This window comes from Notolepis coatsorum (genome assembly GCF_963971535.1).
Source record: "Notolepis coatsorum genome assembly, chromosome: 6".
Lineage (NCBI taxonomy): Eukaryota > Metazoa > Chordata > Actinopteri > Aulopiformes > Paralepididae > Notolepis > Notolepis coatsorum.
Window position 1 is genome coordinate 140,827,047 of NC_140170.1, and position 21,461 is coordinate 140,848,507.

A 21,461-nucleotide genomic window follows, 5' to 3' on the forward strand; every position below is an offset into this window, starting at 1 on the left:
ATAAAAGTATTCTGTACTTCTGTATGACAACTAATAAAGAAACTTGAGAAACTTGAGATTGGCCCGAGCTAAACCTATCCTCCGGACATGCAGCTGGACCCGTTTTGACTTTGCAATGCAGCAATCTCTGATTGGATTTGCAAGGCTGCCAATCATATTCAACCTCCGTGTATTGGATGTCAAGGGCTGTCAATCAATCAACCCTCCATTCAATGGCAAGAGTTTAACTGCACAGACCGTGCTTAGATGAAGTTAATAGCCTATTTTGATTCGCTGTTATTTATTATTTATTTAACAATGGGTCACACCTGTGAAGTTTTCTTCACGAATAATTACTGCAGGCAATACTGCAGTGCAGGCCTGCTCAGAGCAGTCAATTTTGGCCATTAAAAAAAAAAAAAAAATCACTGGCATTTTTTTTACAGAGGAAAACATTTATAATAAAAAAATAATAATAATAATAATTTAAAAAAATATATATATATTTTTTTATATATATATATATAGGTATATGTAAATTAATAATAATTATGAATTATGAGTGAATTTGTGTTTCACGTGTTGTCATAGAGAAACCTCCACTGCTCTAGATGGCCAGCATTTCAAAATAGACTTGCATAGTTTGTGAGGCTGTTTGTAGAGCTAAATCTATACTTTATAGTATTGCTATCTGTCCATTCTCATTGTCAATTGAGACCATAAACTGTCCCTTCAAAATGGCTTAAAGAAATAATTTTTTCATCAATATGTTCTCATTTTATAGCCTCGTGAATATAAGCGTTATATGGGATTTGGGCTAGTATATTTCCTGGAAGGCGAGATACAGGTCGCTAAGCTAATAACATTAAATCGAACAGCATTTCGGCCCTACAGAAGCTAGAGCTAAAACGCAAAATGCATATTGTCTGTATTGATGGTCCACCATGAATGCATGAAGGGGGGGGGGGGGGACGTCGTTTCTGATTATTGATTACCAATAACCGCGTTAGCCTCAGTAGCCACATTCGCTGATCGGGTGGATGGCTATCATAACAAGGCCTGATCAGCGTGTAATTTACGTGAAAAAGATCTTACCATGGGCCGGTTGGATCCCCAAAAGGATTTCCCAGTTATCGATCGCCATCTGGTAGATCGATATGTCCATTGGCTGATGATATATTCCTTTACTGCATACTGAATTCGGCATCGCAAAAGGTATTCCAAGCTACAGGCTACACATATAGGATCCAGCTAACTGGAAACTCCATTGAAAGTAAAAAAAAAAAAAAAAAGAGTGCACCGTTCTGCCACAGGGCACACTGCATTATCGAGACAGTGCCCCTAAGAGGATCTGGCCGGTAATGCACTTTTCAGAATTTAAATAGTAGGGTACTTCTGTAGTGCCGCTCTGTGACCTTGAGTAGGTTATTAACACTTTGACTGCCGGGAAACGCTTTACAGCGTCATTCCCGGCCATGCTCAAGTTGCCGGAGGACGCTGTACAGCATCCTTATATCAATATTTAAAAAATCTGCGATCGGATTCATATTTCCCCTCCGCTGGCCTGAGATCCACCAGGAGGACCCACTGAGCTCTCTGGCGGTTCAGGAGCGCCATCTGGTGGCCGATCGGCGCAATCGCCAAACAGGAAGTGCTATGGAGGTTGTGCTGGTCGGCCATATTACTTCCGGGCACTCTGTTTGGCTCCCGGGACTCGATCTCGACACAATACATAGCGATCGATTGCCAATAACTCGATAAACAACATGATTTGGACATATATACTATTATACAAGCTGGAAATGGACCCGATATTTCTACATACCATAATAGGTAAATGACTGTTCCACGCTCATCGCCCAACGGCGCGACGAGGATACGGTAAGATTCAGCGTTATTTTTTATCGTATTCCATATAAACTGTTATGATGAACATATCACCCACACTAGATGAATGATATAACGCTGCCCACGGAATTATAAACGATCCCCCGCCCATCCGGTCATCATCAGATCATACGTAGATCATTCTAGAAGTACGTCCAATTGAAATTTTTTATATCGCCCCGATTGCCATCAAACTGTATTTCATCATCAATATAATGCATTTGGGGCTATATATCACGTTCTGGAGAAAGCTGCAGAAAGAGATGAAAACATACTTATACATTAGACCATACTTTACTATGAATATGTGAATGAAAAAGTTTAACGTTGCTACACAATGAACAATACATATAAGACTTTGAATGGGCCCTAATAATGGCAATGTAGCAATAGAATTTAAAAAGTTATAGCCCTGCAAAGAAGGGGAATTTCTCCATAGACAAATAGCGCTGGCAATCCACAGTCATTTTCCGGATTTCTGGCCGGCACCCATAGTATATATATATATTTTATATATATAGGATTTGGAATGCAGCCGCTACAACTGTTCTGGAACGGAGCACTAAAGGCATGAATTCTAGGAGTTTGTTTATGTCTTGTAAACATGTTTGCATTCCTTGTATAGAACTCGGAAGAGATCTGGTTCTCTTCTGCTGCCGTCTTCCCGACTCCTGGCTTAGTCATGGTTATTATTGTTCATTATTGATTAATTACTGCTAGTGAATGGACAGCAGCCAAGCATTTTGCAAGAACTGTGTTCATTCACAAAGTGCATACTCACATGTGCACACGCGCATACACACAGATGCAGAGACACACGAGCGCACACACACACATACACATTCTTTCAGCCAGTTCTGTTTTGAGTTATGTTTTGCATTACATCGTCATGTGATTTCTGTTAGCTGCATAAAGACAATCAAGTTACAAGTTTCCCATGGAAAGTCAAATAGCTGTATTTACATAGAGACAATCACGGTCATTCAGCACTTTCACTGAATAGAGTTTTAATTCGTGTGGACGTGAGACACAACTTGGATTTGGTGCATCTTGATTTGTAGTTTTGCTGAAATGTCTTAGAGTTCCCTCTGTGGGATCGTGCTACAAGTTTCACGGTTCATTATAGTTGACCAAAAACATCAAATTCCAGTGTAGCTAACATCTCAACCACTGCGGCCCTCAAACCCTCACCCATCCCCCTTCCATCCTCACTCCCCCTTCTCCGTGTCTCCAGGGTGTTGGTGATAGAGTGGTATCGATGTGGCTTCCTCTGCATTCACTAAACTGGCCTGGAGCTAATTGGAATCATCTGTATGGTCCTCTTACAGAGCGAGGGGTCATTGTGTCCAGACCTTCGCAGAGGGGGGAAAAAGGAGGGTGGGTTGGGGGAGATGAGGAAGTAGGAACCAGGGGATTGAGTCAGTCTTCTTCTCGCTCCACGGAAAGCATGAATTTATTACCACAGTCGGCAGTGTAAAGGAGGTGTGGAGGGGAGGGGCCTGGTGGCGTGGAGTGGATTTATTATCACAGTATGAAGGAGCAGAAAATGGCAAGGGCTTGTTTCCTGGAACAAATCGTAGTGATTTGATATGGGTTGTTTCCTTCCCTGGGTGGAAGTGGACAGATATGTAGAAAGGGAAAGGGCCCATAGGGAATATATGTAAAACTGAGGACTCTTGTCTCTTGCCAAGAGCTCTTGCCTTGTCTTGAGAACTCTCAATGTCTTGAGAACTCTCCATGTCTTGAGAACTCTCCATGTATTGAGAACTCTCCACCAATAGCTGTAGTTAAGGAAGTGCCATCTCCTCACTAGATTACACATGTTGTGCTGTTTCCTTAGTATTCTTTCGCTGATAGATTTCTCCAGGGACCATGCATATCTTAAAATTGCACCAGAGCTTGCTTTGAGCTATTTTGCATATGTAGTCCAAGGGCAAGGGATACGGCCAGACAAAACATTGATTGGCATATGAGAAGCAGTCATTAAGCCTAACCAGTCATTATGTCTCTGAGCCATATAAGGAGAATGTTTACTTTCATCATCATCATCATTATATGCCCAGTGTTTAACTCACATGTTGACATGTTGCCTGGCCCAAACCAGATGCTCTCACAGAAAAAGGTGAAAGAGAGTGAGTTTCTTTAATGTAGCTGACCAAAAAGGTTATATTTGGAACACACTTCTTTTGGATTAATTGATTGATTGATTGATTGATTTTTATTTGGAAATTACAAACACATCATAAAAACAAATTATCATAACAGATATCAAACTGTACTCTAAGGTATTAGCCATCAGATTACAAAAGCATATGACGTCTTTAGTTCACCCGGACCAAACTGGCTTCATAGGAGGCCGCCTGATCACTGAGAACATAAGACGTATACTGCACGTACTTGATGCCGACAAGGAGGACACCATACCTAAGGCGATGCTGTCCCTGGATGCTATGAAGGCCTTTGACAGGCTGGAATGGTCGTATCTGTGGGCAGTGCTAGAAAGGATGGGGTTAGGAAAAGGATTCATCGATATGATTAAAGTATTATACAAAGACCCATCGGCCATGATTACAACAGGCACAATCATCTCTGAAATATTTCCGGTATCACGCTCTGCCAGACAGGGTTGTCCTCTTAGTCCCGGACTGTTCAATCTATCATTAGAGCCTTTAGCACAATATATAAGACAATCCCAATCCATAGAACCTATCGTAATCAAGGGCACACAACAAAAAATTTGTTTATATGCGGACGATGTAATATTGTTCATGAAAAACCCCAACACCACATTGCCTCATCTGCTCAAGTTGATTGAGGACTTTGGTGATTTATCGGGATTTAAGATAAATTGGCCGAAGTCGGCTTTCCTTCCACTTAACACCCCTGCAAAAAAAGATACAACCCTCCCAGGACAGATACCGATGGTAAAACATTTCAGATGCTTGGGAGTGGAAATATTCCCTACCATAAGACAAACGGTGAAGCACAACTACACAAAAATCCAAAACAAAATCAAAGACGACCTTGATAGATGGGCAAAACTTAAGAACACAGTACAAGCACGGATATCAATAGTTAAGATGGATGTACTACCTAAAATCAACTTCTTCTGTTCAATGCTACCGTTACCCCCTCCAGAGGGTTACTGGAAAAGATTACACTCCTCCACATACAAATTTATTTGGAATAACAAACCACCACGTATAAAAAGATCCACCGCACAGAGAAATAAAGCAGATGGTGGCATGGCATTTCCAGATTTTTTCCTATATTTTAAGGCGTACTCATTAAGTCCATTGACAACATGGTTTGACTCCCAAGCATTAGCATCTTGGAGAAAAATAGAAGAAAACATAGTAGCCCCACATAGACTGAAGGACATAGCATACACTAAACTACCAATCAAGCACTGTGAACGAAAATTTGGTCCCATAATTACTCATGCGATCCGGATATGGCGTGAATCACAAAAAAAAAATCCTAACCCACAAGAATGGCACAATCATACTCCCTTATTCAATAACAATGCTCTCTTAATTGGAAAACGACCTATAAGATTCCCTATATGGGAAGAGCAAGGCATACACTCATTAGGGGATGTTTTTAACAAACAGGGTTTTTGTAGTGATAAAGAAATACGCAAAAAATTTAATCTCACCAAGTCCACATGGCTTTTTCACAAACAGTTAGAGCTATGTTTGAAGTCTCACGGTGTTCCATTAGACAGACCAATTGAACACCACAGATACCACAAATTCTTCTACTCAAGAGAGACATCGAGAGGTTTTGTTTCAGAATTTTATCATCAATTACTAACGTCCTCGTATGAAACCCTCCAACTTGACTCTGTCTGGAGGAGGGATATACCAGACCTGGAAAATGACTTTGATTGGCAAGGAGCCTGGGCAAATGTCCGACTTACATCAAGGAACCCGGATCATCAACAAATCAATCTTAACTATATTCACAGGACATACTTGACTCCTATAAGACTGTGCCGAATGGGGCTCAAACAAGATTCCAAATGCACCCAATGTACAAATGGGGACGAAGGGACATTTATGCATGTATTGGGACTGCTCACCAGTTAAGGCATTCTGGAAAGATGTGACCCAACAAATATCAAAACTCGTATCTTGGAATATACCTGTACACCCCTCGGTATTGCTGTTGAATGATGTTTTTGAGTTTGCAGTGAATCCACAGCTAAAGAGATTGGTTTTATCGGGTATCACAGTAGCCAAAAAGCTGATCGCATCACGCTGGTTTCAACCGGAAAAAATGTGCCGTAAAGTTTGGTTTCTTACATATCTCGATGTAATTTACCATGAAATATCTACAGCAAGAATTCTGGGTCTCAATGAATCCAAAATGTCAATGTGGTTAGAAGTGGTGGAGAGAATAAAAGCTAGCTTATAATGGTAGTGTCTGGTTAGGTGCGAGGGATAGTGGAGGTACTTCTCAAGGTGGGGTCCGGGAGGGGGGGGTTCGAGCTGAGCATATGTGTGTAGGTTTTTTTTTTTAGATAACAGGTATTATGGGTATATCTTATATAAAACAACTAACCAAAAGGTGATCTCATTGGATGTGCCCTGACAATTAATGCTTGTATATCTTATCGTGTGTTGTCATGTTTGTTTATATGTTTGTTTAAAAAATAATAAAAAAATAAAATACAAAAACAAATTATCATGACCAATTTGTATTCCTGACGATATCACCTAAAAGCATTAATTAAAACACTTATTTTCAAGGTGGTCCTCGATGGAAGACATAAAGACATAAAACATTTTTTTTGTATTGATCTTTTCCCCCCTCCTTTTTCCTCCGATTTTTCTCCCATCCCAATGTTAGTCGTTATGCCAATTCCCAATCCCCTTCCTGGTCGCTGCGCACTTACCCCCCACAGTCGGTCTGGGAGAGTGGAGGCTATCACGTGCTTCCTCCGACACACGTCTAGCCAATCAACCGCTTCTTTTCACCTGGCAGCGCGGACTTTCACTGAGAGCGTGTAACGTGTGGAAGGATCACACTACCGCCCTTAGATCCTATCCGCGCTTAGCAGGTGCCCCGACCGAACTGTAGGAGTCGCTGTTTACAACCAGCTTCTCCCACCCTCTAATACTGCCAATTGTATTAGTGTGAACGGCCAGCCAAGCTGGTGACAACCCCGGAGCAGCGTCTCCGGGGTTGGTGACGAACGCAATCTCCGCTACGCCACCTGACCGCCCGATGACATAATGCCTCGTCACCACTGGTTCTGTGAAGTTTCTGCGTTGTGTTTATCTCTTACTCATCCTACTGACTGATACCCTCTTCTTCCCCGGTGATGCATTCGACTCAGAAGAATTAACAACACACTGGAAACATGATACCTTTTCTTGATGGTGATGTTTATTTCCATAAACAAACAGTTCTGAAAGGTCTTTGAAGGTCTATTGAATTCATTATTTCTACCGTCTCTTCTGCTATTAGTCCGATGGTGGTTGAGGCCTAGTGGTTAACCAAAAGCCTTCCCTGTTAGCCAAAGCTCGCTACCTCGAGGCCTAGGAGAGGGGGGAGGCCCCTCCCACCACCCTCAAGCTATTGCTCGGTCTCTCTGTCAACGTCTATACGTGTCAGCTTCGTTTCCTAGTCTGACTAAACCCGGAAGAGCTCTCAGCTATAAAGTGTATTTCCCTAGCAACAACGTCTCTACATCTCCTGTCTCTGACCCACTTTTCCTCTATTTCTCTATGTTATGCTATGTTGATGTTAACACCTTGGCCAATGACCTCTGCCCTATCTCTAGCACCCTGCCTGCTGACACACTCTGGCTGCCTCCACTTTAAGATCTATAGATCCGTCAGAGATATTTACATTATGTACACATTGAAAAACCAGTCGGATCTCACAAGAGTACTACACCTATGTAAAAAAAGAAAAAGAAAAAAAGGAGCTTCTTGCTATCTTACTCTTAACTTTAGGAACACTGTAAGACCTAATTCTAGCTCTGGTGTTATGATTGTGTACCTCTCTTACCATAACCACATGAACTTTCAAATATTCAGGGGCCCTGTCGTTAACAATGTTATACATGTGGTTTAGCTTAAGTTGTTTTACTCTTTTATCTGCTGGTAATAGTCCTACTTCTTTTCTTTCTATCGGTTCTATATGTGTCCTGAGAGGGGCGTTTAGCATGTATCTACACACATTGTTCTGTGCAACCTGCAGTTTATTTTTGAGCTTTTGTGAAAGACCACTATACTGTACCATGCAGAACAAGCATAATCGAAATGACACTGGATTAGAGATGCAACTAATAATTGTTAAACTTTTAGGTGTAGATCACGTGTGTATCTATATAGAAATTTTACTTTCTTAGAAACTTTGGACAGGACTGTCACTGCGATTTCTTCTCCAGAGACAGACTGGTCAAGAGTGATTCCTAGATATTTCACACTTTTGGACTCTATGATGTTCCCTTCACACTGTACTGTGATCGTTTTCCTCTTCCTGAGCTTCATTTTAGTTCAAAATAAAATAGACGCTGTCTTTCCTAAATGCAATGAGTTGTTATCTATCAGCCAGTCCTTAACTAGGGTCAGTTCTCTACTGAGAGTTAGCTCGAGGTTGTTTGGGTCTTTTCCTGACACAAGTAAGGTGGAGTCGTCTGCATAGATCATTGTCCTACAGGATACTGAGCACTGCTGGCATGTCATTAATATACAGTAAAGTACCCAAAATGGATCCCTGTGGTACTCCACATGTAACTTCCCTGACTGTTGATAGAGCCTCTCCTACTTGCACATCTGTTCTCTATTAGATAGGTATGATCTGAACCAGTTCACTGATATTTCATTTAGTCCAATACATTTTAGTTTCATCAAGAGTATAGTGTGATCCACTGTGTCAAATGATTTCTGTAGGTCTAGCATGACCATACCTGTGTAGTTGCCTTTCTCTAACTCCATTTTTATAATGATCTACGGTCTATCAGGTCTATCTATTAGATCAATCAAGTAGAGGTTCCTTCTGTTGTGTTTGCCTCGCCCTTCACTAAGCAAGTTGACAGTTAAGTATTTGCAAATCAATCAATCCGATTTAGAATGCGCCCATCAACTTTTTTTGTACACACCAAATACCATGGTAGTACTATGGTATTTCTATGGTATAACTACATATATCTATACAGTATACATCTATACACTATAACTGTACTGGATACGCTTTTAAAGAGTACAGAGAACAAAAGAACATTGATACCGTCGTTGCGGTTCTTTCTCTCGCAGTGACAGAACGGAAGTGTACCTGGGTGACGAGAACTCCTTGACTCTGACCTTCAACGCCAGGAACAATGGAGAGGGAGGGGCCTACGAGGCTGAGCTCTGCGTGGTGCTGCCCCCGGAGGCCGACTACAGTGGGATCGCACGCAACAATGCGGTGAGGGCGGTCAGTCTTGTCTAGTTTGACATGTACTGGTAGTGTTGCTGGGAATAGCTACTTAACGAGTAGCTTCTTAACAAGTAATTCAATGCTGTATTGAGTCTTGCAAACTTGTTTTTTCTTAAAGCAAAGGAGGACAGTGGGGTGACAACTGAACTTGTTTCAAGAAAATCTCTCAAAATAAGTTTCTTGTCTTAATAACAGAATATTGGAGTCAGTGTATACTCATACATATCAATAGAGATTATGTGGCAACATTTCCTTATCAAGATTCTATCCCCCCACCATCTCCTCCTCAGAGTCTGACCCAGCTGACCTGCAGCTATGAAGCAGAGAACCAGACCCGCTATCTGGTGTGTGACCTGGGAAACCCTATGAAGTCTGGCACCAGTGTAAGTGCCAAAACAGTCCGCATGGTGTTGTATCTCTGTTAAAGTGTCTTTCCAAATTTGGAGAACTTTGTTCGAAAGCCAGAGACATTTTTAAACCACAGAATCAAAGTCACGCCCCTCCTTCCCTCAGACCTCCGCCCACAGTAGTGGGTGCAGCCCCCTCCTTGATAGGTTACCCGGTTAGATGGATGTCAGGCTCCAGTGTATTTCTCAGAAGGCAATAGGCCTGATTGATTGATTGATTGAAAACTTTATTAACAGATTGCAGAATGGGTACAATACAGTACAGCTCAATACACACAATTGTTAAGGGGATGCAGACCAGAGAAAGACTTTCGTCTTGTTTACATCAGGGTACCCCATTTTCAATTCATCAGGACATATATGACATACATGACATACAGATATTCAGTACTGCTACATCTATACATTTATGACATACCAGATTTGCAAATACAGTACTGTTTGTGATACAGAAGGAGTCAAGAAAAGGGAGTATATACATTTGACGTAGAAACTGTACATTGGAGGAGGTTGGGTGGGGTTGTGTGGGGGGGTTGGATACATTGGGATATTGTCAACCATACTGGGTAATTTACATTGGAGGTGGTTGGGGGGGGGGGACACTGTATAAACAAGCAAAACTGTACATTGAGGGGGGGGGGAGATACTGTACAAACAAGCAAAATTGTACATTGGACTATTGACAAAACCATACTAGGTAAATGACTGTACTGACATTGGAGGGGGTTGGGTTAGGACATTTACAGGGGCCAGTTTTGAATTGCAGTCTCCCGTAGGTGTCCCTTGAGAGTGGTTTTGAAAGTGGGTAGTGATCCACATTCCTTTACAGCTTTGGGTAGGGCGTTCCACATTGATGTGGCATAATTGCGAAACGTGTTTAGTCCCTTATTTGAGCCGAATCTGGGTTTAACATGATTTGTGGCGCTCCCTCTGGTGTTGTGATCGTGATATTCACTGACCTTTGGGAAGTATTTTGACATGTACATGGGTACCTTGGTCGTGTAGTGTATCTTGTAGACCAGGCCCATTGCAAGTTGCTGTACTCTGTCGTCTACTCTAAGCCATCCTAGGTTGTCAAAGTGGGCAGGGGTGAGGTGGGTTCTAGGAGTAAGGTCAAGCAGTAATCCGACCAGTTTGTTTTGAGATGTTTGTAATTTTGTTTTTAGCGCCTTTGAGGTGCCTTGGTACCATGAGGTGCAAGCATAGTCATAGTACCCTTGAATGAGTGCTCCTGCCAGAGTCCTCAGGGTATTCTTGTTTACCAGAGAGGAGATCCGGTACAAGAATCGGATCTCTTCGAGCCTCTTAAGTGTGTTGTAATTATTCTGCCTGAATAAGGGAGTCTGGCTCCAGCCGTCTCCCGCAGCTATGTGGAAAATTAATGGGTTATTAAAATATTGTCCCTAGATCTGTATGTGGTTCACACAGGCTCTTAACCTTGAATTAAATATTCAAATGTTGATTTCTCTATGTCGGTTTAAAAAAAAAAAAAAAGGAAAACTCGCTAGCCAAAACGTAAGGTTATCCTATAACCCTAGTTATATGATACTGGCTGAGCGTCTCGCTCTGCCTACTGAGATAACCCATTATCTCCAGCACCTAGTGTGCTCCGGGTAACAAAACAAATGCACCCACTTGCACGTGACCATGCCACTCCCATGCGTCCCCTATATTACGCCGGAAGTGGTCACGCCTCACCCTTCCAAGTTCGATTTCCATAAGCGGAAAACATCCAAGGGACCTCAGGGAGCTAAAGAGAGAGACGCTCAGCCAGTATCATATAACTAGGGTTATAGGATAACCTTACGTTATATATCAACTGGCTATCGCGTCTTGTTCTGCCTACTGAGATAAAGGGCAGAGCGGACGCGTGGCCCAGACAAATGCACCCCCTGAGGGCCCGTAAGCCCCAGCCAGGGAGGAGGGGAGTCCCATCCATCCGCCCATCCTAACGAAGGGGGGGGGGGGGGCAGTCAACTCCACCAAAGTGCGAAAAAAGGGGAACCAGGCACCCCCGAACGCACAGCGCAAGCGGGACCACATGTGACACAGCACCCCGCGGTCCACACCCACACACCCCTGCTAGCCCACCTGATGGCGGGATGCAGGAGAGGTCCCAGACCTCAGGACCGCCTGGGAGACAGAACCCCCAGTCATGTCCATGAGGTAAAACCTAACGAAAGGACTTGGGGAGGACCAGGAGGCCGCAGCACAAATGTCCTCCACTGAGGCCCCCCCTAACAGGGCAGCAGAGGCCGCCACACCACGAGTGGAGTGCGCCCTGATGCCCCCGGGGGGAACCTGTCCAGCCAACGTGTAGCAAAGGGCAATGCCCTCGCACAACCAATGTGACAGGCGCTGCCTGGACAGTGCCTCACCCGCGCGAGGGCCACCGTAACAAACAAACAGTTGATCGGAAGCCCTGAGATCCCCCGTGCGACTAAGGTAAACCTTCAGTGCACGGACAGGACACGACAGGTGAAGGCTCACCTCCAACCCACTAGCGTGAGGAGGAGGGCGAAACGCCTGAAGCACCATATCCCAGGAGCGACAAGAGCTCCGGATATTCTTTGGCACGAAGGCCGGATCAGGCCACAGAGTCGCCTGCTATCGGCCCGAATAGACAGGTACTCCGACCGCACCGAGAGAGCACATGGCTCACCCACGCATTTAGCTGAGGTGATGGCCCAAAAAAGGAACACGGTCATAAGACAGATGATCCAATGGCGCCTGCTCAAGAGGCTCAAACGGGGGCCCCAACAGCCTTTCCAGAACAGTTGGAGGTCCCGACTCGGAGACAGAGAACGTTCCACAGGCTTGAGACACCGTGCGCCAAGCAAGAACGTCCCACGAGAGGGTGGCTGAACAGTGTTCTGCCCTCTACTCTCGAACCATACGCCACTTCCCTGCGTAAGCCGCGGTAGTGGACGGAGTGCGCGCGTTCCGGATGGCGTTAACCACAGAAGAGTTAAGACGCATCCCCACCAGATTCACCCTTTCAGCAGCCAAGCCTAGAGGCTGCCCCAGAACAGGAGGCAGAACAGAGTTCCGCGTGCCTGAGAGAGGGCCCGCGGTGACCACGGAACAGGCCACGGCGGGGCCACCAAGAGCCGTGGCCCGGGATCAGGGCCGGGAACCACACAGCCGAGCCCCGGCCCAGCGCAACCAGGATCAAAGTCCCGCGCTCCTGACGTACCCGCCCCAACAGCTGAGCTATCAGGTGTATGGGGGGGAATGCATACAGAATCCCGGGCGGCCACGGATATATCGAGAAGGCATCTACCCCCAGAGAGGGGTTGTCCTTCCGAGAACCACGAGGGGCACTGGTGGGACTGTCTGCTCGCAAACAGGTCCACCGTGGCCTCCCCGAATCGGTCCCAGACCTGTCTGACTATGTCTGGACGTAGTCCCCACTCGTCGGGGTGAGGGCCGCCCTGCGACATCACATCTGCACCCACATTCTCCCTGCCGGGGATGTGGAGAGCTCTCAGGCTGCGCAGATTGAGAGACGCCCATAGCCAGAGTTCAACCGCCGCCCGGTGCAGACGGGGGGAGCGTACTCTTCCCTGTCTGTCGATATACGACGCTGACGTCGTGTTGTCCGTCCTTATCAAAACATGCTTGCCCACCACAAGGTGGCCGATCTGTTTGAGGACCAGAAGGACTGCCTTCAATTCCAACACATTGAAATGTAGTGCAGACCGGGCAGCATGGTCCTGCCAGCTGCCCCCTACTGCGTTGGCCCAACACGTGCCCCCCATCCCGTGAGGGAGGCGTCGGTGAACGCCGTAACCGTCCTAGGATTGAACCTCCCGAGCGTGCCGAGAACATCCACTCGCCGCCGCTCTGAGAGGAATGCCCATATAGACCTTGAGCTTAGAAATAAGCCCAAGTACTCCACCCGTTGACTGGGAAGAGGAGTACTCTACTTCCAGTCTACAGCAAAACCCAGGCTGGTGAGGAATTCCACCACCTGCCTGGTATGAGACCTGGCGATCTTCTCTGACCGGCCGAGGACCAGAACGTCGTCCAGGGTAGAATAAAATTCGTATCCCCTGACGCCGCAGAGGCCTCAGCGCGGTCTCCATGCACTTGGTGAAGATGCGAGGAGCCAGAGAGTAGCCGAACGGCAGCCTCTGGTACTCGTACACTAAGCCCTGAAAAAGGAAGCGTAGGTATGTCCTAGGAGGGAAGATCGGGATGCGAATACACATCCTTCAGGTCTATGGAGGTGAACCAGTCCCCCTCCTGACAGCGCTTACCAGGTGGGTGACGGACCTGACAGCGCTTACCAGGTGGGTGACGGTCAACATTCTCAACAGGTCCAGTATGGGTCTGACACCCCCCCCCCCCCCCCCCCCCCCGATTTCTCGGGCACCAGAGAATATCGGGAGGAAACGCCGCTCATCACGTCCTCCCATGGGACCACGACGGCGGCCTGCTTCGCCACCTGAGAATGAATCTCCTCGGCCAGGGCTGTCACTGCCGCGGCCTCTGATAACAGAGTCTGTACCAAACCCAAAAACTGTAACACAAGCGCCGCCCTCAGCGTTCTCTCCATCCACACCGACACATGGCTACTACTGCAGCCATACGTGGTAAAAATTCCAAAGGAACCCCGCCGCTGGTCCGCTAGGAATCGTAGATAGGTGGCCCGGTCCCTCCCGCTGTGCGTTGTCAACCCTGGTCTCGCCAACCGCGCGAACAGGGTGTCCCGCGGAGCCGGGATATCGCACCCTGACTCTATCAACGAGGCAATCGCACCCAAGGGGGGGACCCCGACAGAAGGGCCGGTCTGATATGGGAGGAGCAGCCATCACCCCTGGTGACATAGGCTCCCCCGCTGAGCATCTTCCCGGCTTAGCTTGCTGAGGACAGCCTGCTCTGCAGCTGGACATGCATGTTGTGTGGTCCCACACTGCCCGATAGGGTGGGTCTCTACTCACCGTAGCCCTGTAGTGATATTACTACCACCCAAATTACGTGTGCCTGCTGACCACCGCGGGATCGGAAGTCCAGACGGGGGAGGCACTAACGTAATACCCGGCCTGGCGGCGTCTATACTTTCTGCAACGGAGCTCGGTTTCCGGGTTCCTCTGATTGGCCGTGACCCCCATGTGACCCGCGCTAGCACGCCCCCTTATCCACGCCTGCCGCCCTCGCTCTGTGTGTTGTGTTGCAGCGCGCACCAGAGCGGCAGAGGTCGCTGCCTTCCTCAATTTATACGCATGGAAGTATTGACTACGCCGTAACGAATCATTAAAAAAATATACCGTTAACTGGAATATGTTGTGCCTTTACACATATGGCACAATATGGTTTGTCATGACAAACAAATAAAAAAATCGCGATTTACCCGCTGGCTACAACAACACACAGTGACTGCATGTAGTCACTGTGTGTTGTTGTAGCCACCTCCTCAGAGGCAGGAATACTAAGCTCCCCCTTAAGCTCCACGAGAGAGGAGAGAGGCTGAAAACCCGCAGTTCTTGCCCGACTGATGGGAGCCGAATCCCCGGATCCGATTTGTCTGATGAATACCCCCAAAACATGGAGGTCCCGAATGCATGGAAGTATTGATTGCGCCGTAACGAATCATTAAAAAAAGATACCGTTAACTGGAATATGTTGTGCCTTTACACATATGTTGGATTATGTAATTGGTTTGTCATGACAAACAAATAAAATATCGCATCGCCGGCTGTCTCTGGCTTGCTCCAGCGGACACCAGAGCTCAGCGATGCCGCTCGCGGCAGCATATTCTCGCCGCTGGCTGAGCTCTGGTGTCCACTGGAGCAAGCCAGAGACAGCCGGCGATGCGATATTTTATTTGTTTGTCATGACAAACCAATTACATAATCCAACATATGTGTAAAGGCACAACATATTCCAGTTAACGGTATCTTTTTTTAATGATTCGTTACGGCGCAATCAATACTTCCATGCATTCGGGACCTCCATGTTTTGGGGGTATTCATCAGACAAATCGGAACCCGGAAACCGAGCTCCGTTGTGGAAAGTATAGACGCGGCCTGGCGAGGGCGGGGCTGGGGGGAACCCACGCTGCGACCTCCCGGGCCTAGAGTTCCCCCTCTGACAAAATTTTTTAGATACAGGGAACCCTGCTCCGTCGACAGATACAACACCAGGCTCACCAAACACAGACGCAGGACGTGTGGTGTGGGAGCCGCTTGACAGCTCAGCATTCTCATAGACAGATCCAGGCCTAGCTAGCAACTGGGTGTCAGCCCCTTTCTCCATGAGAAGCGAAATGTGGGGCCGCTTGCGCTTCACTGGAAGAACGCGGCCCGCAGCCAAAGGGGACAAATCAGACCCCTGTGTCCCGTAGTGTAGCGGGGGGAGTAACCGGAGAGCGTGCTAGACACAGCTGATGGCAACGGTTTTTTAGGGCGTGCCCATCTAATATAGCTGATCCCTCGGGCCGCCGAGGCTGTCGGCCTTGTGATCACCTGTTTCCTTTGTGACCAGGGTATCTCAGGCGGGGGAAACATGGCTGCTGGCTGGGGGCCTCGCCGCAGCCGCTGGCGAGGCCGTGCTCTCACCTCTGGCTGCGCGGTGTGGGGGCGGCGTGGAGCCCAGGTCAAATACCGCCCGCGCCTCCGTGGACAGACCAAGGTCCACCCACGGAGATGGGAGCCCCGAGGAGGAGACCCCTCCCCTCCTCAAGGGGAGATTGCTCCAACCAAGATGCCTGTGAACAACCGTTGACAGCATCCTAGCCCTCCCTGCGGTTATTGTAATGCTTCCTCCGGTCCTGCGGGACCGGACGGCAACCCTCCTCCCGGTTCGGCTGGTCCAGGTGTCGGACCTTCTCAACTCCCCTTCCATACACCCCTTCATACTACAACATTGCCAATCGGTGGGCTGATCCAGATGTGGCAGATCTGGCATCAGCTCACTCACCTGATTAACATTATTTGCTGTCATTTATGTTTGATTTATTTGTTGTCTATGTTGTCTTTATTAGTTCCACTTTGTTAGTCTTGTGTCCCTACTGTCTGTGTTTTGTAAATGTGTTTTAGTCTCGTATGTCTCAGTTTGTACCATTGTTATTGTTTTCCCCTGTGTTCTCTGTGTTCTGTTAGTTCTGTCTGTCACACCTGTGTCCTGTTAGTAATTACCCTCTGTCTCTGATTGGTGTCTGTATTTAAGTGTTCTGGGCCAGCATACACTTGCTGGTTCATTGTTTCATGTTACCGTTGTGTCAGTCGTGTTCCTTGTTTTCTGTTGTGAGTAAAGCCTTATTATCGTCACTACGCCGTCTCCTGCTTCCTGTTAAGTATCTCTCCGTTGTCTGCTGCAAACTGGGTTCCACTCTCCACCATGCTATCGAAACACGCCATTCGTAACAGGTTATAGCTTGCGGCTGGGTCAAAAACTGAATAACCTCAAAACCTCGCGCAATGGTTTTGACGTCGGCTAGCCCTAAGGCCCCACCACCCGACACCATTTTTTACAGAAAAGCAGCCAATTGAGCAATGTTATTAGTTGCTGCTAAATTCTGTACCGCGGCGGTATAAGCTTCAACAGCCCACCAGCCACCTGCCGGGCCGACTCGCCTCTTGGCGTCGGCCGGGTGGGATACCGTTCCACCATGTCAGGGCAAAGGACCGATGCCACCTGCACCACTAAGCACGGAACACCAGTGGCGGCTGCTGACCAAAGTCTACTACTAGTGAAGCACTGCTCCACTAGTAGGCATGCAACAACCTCCCCTGCAGTGTGCACCCGTGACGGGATAAATTAATGAATGAACGAAAACTCTATTAACATATTGCAGAATGGGCTAGCCCAATACACACAATCGTTAAGGGGATACAGACGAGAGAAAACGCTAGTCCTGTCTACATCAGGGTCCCCCATTTTCAATTCATAGATTCACAAAATGCACACCTGCCCTGAGCCCTGTCGTCAGCCCATCCACCCATGTAAAGGGTAAATAAGCCTCCGCTAAACCCCCAACATTAGACACCGATTGACGGTCAGCATGAATGGTTAAGAGGAGGTAAGAGTAAAGACAGCCCCAGCGGGGTACATGGGAACGGCGCCCCAACATTGTAGCATTAGCATTAGCTGCGCGCTAGGATACTTGGAAAAACATCCCAAAAGTGAGTCATGATGACCACGTTTATCCAAATATCCCGCCCCCTGCGCCAATACATCACTCGGTCGTCTCACGAGACAACGAGCAGTATTACCTATGCCAGTACCAATGCCTGCTAGCGCAGGCCCTACCTGAGCGCGACGTAGCTCGACTGCTAAACATTGCGCGAAGTCCATCGGTCCGCTGCCAAGCGACGAGGAAAAAACACAGGATAGGACCGCCGTGCTATGGACGTGCCAAAGAAGGATCCGGGGGCTGGCGCACTTCTGGCGAAGCCCAACATTGCGTAATTTCTCCTTCTGCTTCATAACAATCTCCAGTTCAGAAGTGCATCTGAGCTGCTTCCGCGTTGGAAACGAATGAGGAAGGGTGAGGCGTGACCACTTCCGGCTTAATATAGGGGACGCATGGGAGTGGCGTGGTCACGTGCAAGTGGGTGCATTTGTTTTGTTCCCCGGAGCACACTAGGTGCTGGAGATAATGGGTTACCTCAGTAGGCAGAGCGAGACGCGATAGCCAGTTGATATATAACTAGCTTAGCATTCCAGCACAGTTTCCCCTGACATCACCAGCTTCAGTGCATTCTTCCCCTGACATCACCAGCTTCAGTGCATTCTTCCCCTGACATCACCAGCTTCAGTGCATTCTTCCCCTGACATCACCAGCTTCAGTGCATTCTTCCCCTGACATCACCAGCTTCAGTGCATTCTTCCCCTGACATCACCAGCTTCAGTGCATTCACTACATCTGCTGCTTTCCTTTTAGCAATTGCTCTTAGAAATAGGCTTGTTAACTAAACATATACATTTATTACCCTTCTGTAAAACATAATTTCCCCTCTCACCCCAACTGCACTGTAAAGGACAATTATGTTGAATGGGAAAGAAATTTAAATTTTAAATAATTTTCAAAAACGAAAAAAGGCGGGAAAAAGGGAGCCATAGCTTCCAGTTTTTTTTAACTGATGACAACACAAGAGGTCTGTTGCAGAGTAGTGGAACACTCTATTTCTGAAAGTCTGTTGTATTTGTACAAATCATTGTCCACCTGTTAGATGGAAGAACAATGCGGAATTCAAACAAAATATACAATTTATAATGGCACGGATAGAGTCCAGGATCTGTTTACGAGTGTGTGTGTGTGTGTGTGTGTGGTTTCAGGCCACAGTTTTATGACTGTGTGTGTGTGTGTGTGTGTGTGTGTGTGTGTGTGTGTGTGTGTGTGTGTGTGTGTGTGTGTGTGTGTGTGTGTGTGTGTGTGTGTGTGTGTGTGTGTGTGTGTGTGTGTGTGTGTGTGTGTGTGACATATATCTATGTAGGTCTTACATACAGTATAATTATGTTCATGCTCCAGTAATTGATTGCATATTTTATTTTTTTTCCTCTGGGATTCGTCATAGTTGTGGGCAGGCCTTCGCTTCACTGTCCCACGACCGAAGGACACTCGTGACACTGTACAATTTGAGTTCCAAATACGCAGGTAGGCCTCTTGTAAGAGAGCTGGATCAAGTATTATGAAACATTCTAATGTGTGTCATAAGAATTTAATGAAAACAGGCTAAATGTTTAGTCTCCCTCTCATTATTTTCTCTCATGGCAGTAAAAATGAGAATAACTCCCAGAGTGAAGTTGTTGTCTATGACCTGGCGGTGGCTGCAGTGGCCGACGTTATTCTACAGGGGTGAGGCTTCATTACCACCATCATCATCATCATCACCATCATCATCATCATCATCATTATATGCCCAGTGTTTAACTAAACCCTTGTTCTTCTTGAAAGTGTTTCCCGGCCAGACAAGGTGCTGTTCCCTCCTCTCGGTTGGAAAGTGACCCATAGGCTGCAGGAGGAGCAGGACGTGGGGCCTGAGGTGCAGCATGTCTACGAGGTACACTGCAGTTCAGCGTGCCTTAGAAACGCTTTTGTCCTCTCTATCAACGCTGTCATGGGAAGATTCAGTAACACCAGTTCAGTCGGACAACTCACTTACTGAAATAAGAAACTGTATCGAGAACAAACGTAAGCACCAGTGATTTTGTGCCTAGAGGCAGCTGTGTCTCATCACTACGTACTAAGCATAATTTGAAACCAGCTAAATATGAGAGCGAGAAGTGATCAACAAAACAACAAAACTAAAATAGGGAACCATAGAGAGCAGAACCCACAGTTGGATACTGTGGTGGTGGTGGTGGTGGTGGTGGGAGCAAAACACATGGAAAAGAGCTGCAGTAAGTAAGCAGCAGAAGCAGGGAATAAGATAGCTGAACTAAAATTGAAATTATTACTTTTGTTGCATGTGGACCAGACAATATTAATTAGTTGTATACTATAGTGTAGGGCTGCTTGATCGATCGATTATGGCAAAAATCATAATCACGATTATTTTTGATTGATATTGAAATCAAGATTATTAAACAAACACAATCACTCATTGATTTGAGAACATCATATGATGACGACTGAATTAGTTTGACCTTTCTTCTCGACCAAAGGCTGCCTTTCTGTCATCTTCTACAAGTTCAAAGAAGTTTAAAAATAACTGGAGAAACACGCCGTGGCTCCTCCCTCTCAATATGAGCTGAAACTACTGTTTGGGCTTGGAGGGAGGGCGGGAGGGGCGAAGCAAGACGGCATGCACCACAATAACCGTTTCATCTTGATTATCTTGTTTTCATGATCGTGGGAAGACAAAATCATAATTGAAATTGAAACTCGATTAATCGCCCTGCCCTACTATACAGCTGACTTTATTTACACTCGCTCCCTCTCCCTGTTTCTTTGTCTCTCTCCCCCCTCTCCCTGTTTCTTTGTCTCTCTCTCCCTCCCTCTCCCTGTTTCTTTGTCTCTCTCTCCCTCCCTCTCCCTGTTTTTTTGTCTCTCTCTCCCTCCCTCTCCCTGTTTCTTTGTCTCCCTCTCCCTGTTTCTTTGTCTCTCTCTCCCTCCCTCTCCCTGTTTCTTTGTCTCTCTCTCCCTCCCTCTCCCTGTTTCTTTGTCTCCCTCTCCCTCCCTCTCCCTGTTTCTTTGTCTCTCTCTCCTTCCCTCTCCCTGTTTCTTTGTCTCTCTCTCTCCCTCCCTCTCCCTGTTTCTTTGTCTCTCTCTCCCTCCCTCTCCCTGTTTATTTGTCTCTCTCTCTCCCTCCCTCTCCCTGTTTCTTTGTCTCTCTCTCCCTCCCTCTCCCTGTTCCAGCTGGTGAATTATGGGCCCAGTATGATCAGTCTGTCTGTGTTGGAGCTGAGTTGTCCTCTGAGGGCCCACGGTCAGGAGCTTCTGTACCCTCTGGAGGTCGTCACTGAGGGAGCCCTCAGCTGTTCCTCTAACCACACCTTCAATGCACTGAAACTTAAGGTGAGGACACACACACACACACACACACACAAATACACACACACTCTCACAGTCTCACAGGTGTGTCACAACACACATACTTCAAGACTCTCTCTCTCAGAAACACAGACGCGCATGCACGTGTGAACACACACGTACGCATGTACACATGCGCTCTGAAAACAACACATACAGAGATACAAACCTGTACACACAGATATGCCATCAGAAACTGAACACACACACATTCACAAATACACACACACGCACACACACACACAGTGAGGTTGGCATGGTGAGCCCATTAC

The 21,461-nt window shown here is 46.7% G+C and overlaps 1 protein-coding gene across 1 annotated transcript in view; it reads left to right on the forward strand.

Moving 5' to 3' along the window:
• The window catches only part of LOC311230920 (integrin alpha-5-like), a 165,316-nt gene that overhangs the window by 99,851 nt on the left and 44,004 nt on the right, over positions 1–21,461 (forward strand). Inside the window, exons 20-25 of the mRNA XM_084317367.1 lie at positions 9,138–9,288; positions 9,591–9,683; positions 19,232–19,311; positions 19,432–19,512; positions 19,612–19,717; positions 21,016–21,174. Of these exons, the coding sequence (XP_084173493.1) occupies positions 9,138–9,288; positions 9,591–9,683; positions 19,232–19,311; positions 19,432–19,512; positions 19,612–19,717; positions 21,016–21,174 (670 nt within the window). The remainder of the gene's footprint in view (positions 1–9,137; positions 9,289–9,590; positions 9,684–19,231; positions 19,312–19,431; positions 19,513–19,611; positions 19,718–21,015; positions 21,175–21,461) is intronic.